General features: G+C 57.8%; 1 protein-coding gene across 1 annotated transcript in view; it reads right to left on the reverse strand.

Annotated features, from left to right (window-relative positions):
* The window catches only part of LOC108539010 (galectin-7), a 3,116-nt gene extending 1,168 nt beyond the window's left edge, over positions 1-1,948 (reverse strand). The window contains exons 1-3 of the mRNA XM_017887371.1: positions 1,907-1,948; positions 1,423-1,511; positions 238-439 (exon numbers count right to left, since the gene is read on the reverse strand). Coding sequence (XP_017742860.1) covers positions 238-439; positions 1,423-1,511; positions 1,907-1,912 — 297 coding nt within the window. The 5' untranslated portion in view covers positions 1,913-1,948. The remainder of the gene's footprint in view (positions 1-237; positions 440-1,422; positions 1,512-1,906) is intronic.
* Between the last annotated feature and the right edge of the window lie 1,139 nt (positions 1,949-3,087).

Genomic DNA, 3,087 nt, shown 5'->3' on the forward strand with positions numbered 1-3,087 from the left:
CTTGGACACTGTGCTGGTGCTCCCCGCCTCCTGACTCTGCTGTCTCTCTGACCCAAGTGGAAGTTGTTTAGGCGAGAGAGAGGGTCGAAGGACACCCTTCTCTGCCTTGGCCACGCCTTCCCTACACCCCTCACCCCGCCCCAACCTCCCTGCCTTCCATCAATAGCCTGGCTTTGCCCAACCCTCTGCTCCAGGGACCTAGGTCTTGGCGTCCGCGCCCCTGTCTCAGAGACGCACCTTGAAGCCGTCGTCGGACGCGATGATGAGCACCTCGAAGGGCTGCCCGCGCTGGAAAGGAACGCCAGGCCCGCGCTCCTCGCGGCCCCAGGAGCCTTGCTCCTTGCTGTTGAAGACCACCTCCGACGTATCCAGCCGGGGGTTGAAATGCAGGGCGGCATCGGAGCCCTGCTCCTCCCCGCACAGCAGGTTTACGTGGAACCTGGAAGTGGGGGATGGTGGCCGTCAGGGCTCAGAAACCACCCAGACCAAGAACTGTTGAGGGTGAGGAATACTGATGTCTACAATTCACTTCGAATAAATAAGTAAATGAAATGTTGGCTGGGTGCAGTGGCTCATCCTGTAATCCCAGCACTCTGGGAGGTGGAGAAGGGAGGATCGCTTGGGCCCAGAAGTTAAAGACCAGCCTGGGCAACACGGCAAGATCCCATCTTACAAAAAAATGAACTAACAAACAAAAAAACCACCCAGACCAAAGTCCTTCGAAGGGCTTATGGGCTGGGACTCCCCATTCCCAGAGCACCCCCAAGTTAACAGGGACTCGAAGACAGGCACACACAGCAGAAAGAGAGGTGGCTAATGACCAGGGAGCTTAGATTCCCAAGGCAGCCAAAATGTCATGAGGCCTTGGCAGAAACCTGCCCAGACCAAACTCACTATGCCTAGGGCAGGGTGCCTGCATTTCCAAAGAGCCTGGGAGCTGCCCAGGAGGTCTGGGTGATGGCCAGGGCGCTCCTGATGCCCAGGGAACCCTCAGGTTCTACAGGACGAAGAAGAATACCAGGAAGCCCAGTATTTCCAGGGTACCCCAAAATCCAGAAGGCCCAAAGTTCCTTAACCAGGAAGTCAAAGGATGGCTTGGCAAGGACTCCCAGGGTCCAGGGTGTCTCCAGGACTTGGAGTATTTCCAGAGTTCCCTGGGACTCAGACATGGAAGTCATAGGACTATATCTAGGAACCCTGAGATTACCCAGGAACCTCAAATTCTTAGGGAAACTTAGGGACTCCAGCCACAAAGGCATGGGGCAAATAAGTGAATACATCAGATTTGAGGTCAGAAATGGCCTCGGACTCCTAGCCTGGTGGATACAGATGGCCTAGGGCCTCTAGTTCTGGACTGCAGAAATTGGGGGTCAGCTGATCCTGGAGACCTGTACCGTTTACCCCTAGGGCCTGGGGTCTCACCTGCTGGCGTCAGGAGGAACCAAGCCACGAATTCTCAGCACCGTGCCAGGGCGGATGCCCTCGGGCAGCGAGGACTTGTGAGGGATGTTCTGCAAGAATGGAGTGCGGGGGCCACTGTGAGCTGGTGAGACCGAGGAGGGAGGCAGAAGGTGGGTCACCCCTCAGAGGAGCCGACCAGGACTGAGACTGGCAGAAATCAGTGGAAGAGAAAAGGGTGGCAGAGAGGCAGGAAAGAGACCAGAAACAGACAGAGAAACAGACAGAGAAACAGATGGGGAGAGCGACAAAGAAAAACAGAAAAATCCTCAAAGAGGGACCCAGAGGAAGCCACAAAGAGGTAGAGGGGACAGTCGGGAAGGGCGGTCACCCAGAGGCCACAACCCAGGCCCATCCATGGCGCACCCATTGCCCACTTGCTCCTTTGAAAGAGGAGCCCCCAGCCCCTTCCCTACTCGGCCCCGCCCTGGGCCCCTGGAGCACTCACGGCCATGGCTGGGACAGGGTCAGGCAGCCGTGGTGCTGGGGACTGCTGGGGACCTTAAATAAAAGCAGGGCGGGGCTGGCCCTGATGACTCACCCCACCCCTTCCCACCCACCACCCACACCTGGCACAGACCCTGGCCCTGGGGCAAGCCTGGCGAAGTGGGAGTGGCACCTCTTCTTGGGGGCCCTGATCCCCTCCATCACCCAGGGCCTGGGTGCACTGCCCCTCCCAGGAGCTGATAATAAGAGGGACCGTTGAACAATAATAAACTCGGAGCAGAGAAGGCTCCTCGTGCCACCGCCCCTCCAACCCTGCCTTCCCACTGCCTGGCGCACGGAGAGTCTCTCATGCTCATTTTATACACAGACATGTTGGGTCCTGAGAAGCCAAGCCCAGAGGGAACTCTAGACCCTTCTCTCCAGCTAAGAACCTCCTGCCTGGACTGGAAATGTCTGCGCTGAAATCCCTGCCTCTATGTCTCTAAAGCAACAGCAGCCACAACCACAGAGATAGTGCCAGACAGGGCGACTTCACGGGGTCGAGGGGCGGCCTGGGCGGCTCAGTGCTGCATCCCTGGGTCCTAGAGTGTGCCCGGTTCATGGGAAGTCCTCAGTCAGGAGGGGTGAAAGGAGGGGATCTACTAGGACTACGCTTGTCATTTCCTAGGCCCCTGGGCTGCCCAGGATATGCAGGAAATCACTGATTGGGACCCCATCATTCCAACAGGGGGCAGCATGGGTCGCCCCCATTGTACAGAGGAGGAGGCTGAGGCTGGGATGGGGAAGTGATTTTCCACAAGCCGCGCAGGACCCGCTGCCCCGACCTCTGAATCTCCTCACCTCTGGGCACGCCTCTCCTGTGGGTTCTGTCTCTGGGGCTGGCTGTCTCACTCTGTCCGTCTCTGCCTGTAACTGTGTCTACCGCGTATTCCTGTCCCACTTCTCTCCTTCAGGTCTCTCTTGTGCCTCCTTCCAAGACTGTTACCATCTTCCCACGAATTTTGCAGGTCAGGATGAGGGGGTTTTCAGGGTAGTGGGTGGCCTAGCACCCCATCACTACCCAGACCCAAAACAGAGCAAAATGAGGACTCTCCCACCAGCCCCAGTATAGCCTGCTCGGGCCCAAGACTCTAGAAGAGAATCCAGGGTTGGGGAAGTAGACTGGGGGAGGCGTGGGTGGGG

This window comes from Rhinopithecus bieti, unplaced genomic scaffold, assembly GCF_001698545.2.
Source record: "Rhinopithecus bieti isolate Rb0 unplaced genomic scaffold, ASM169854v2 scaffold_15776, whole genome shotgun sequence".
Classification (NCBI taxonomy): Eukaryota; Metazoa; Chordata; class Mammalia; order Primates; family Cercopithecidae; genus Rhinopithecus; species Rhinopithecus bieti.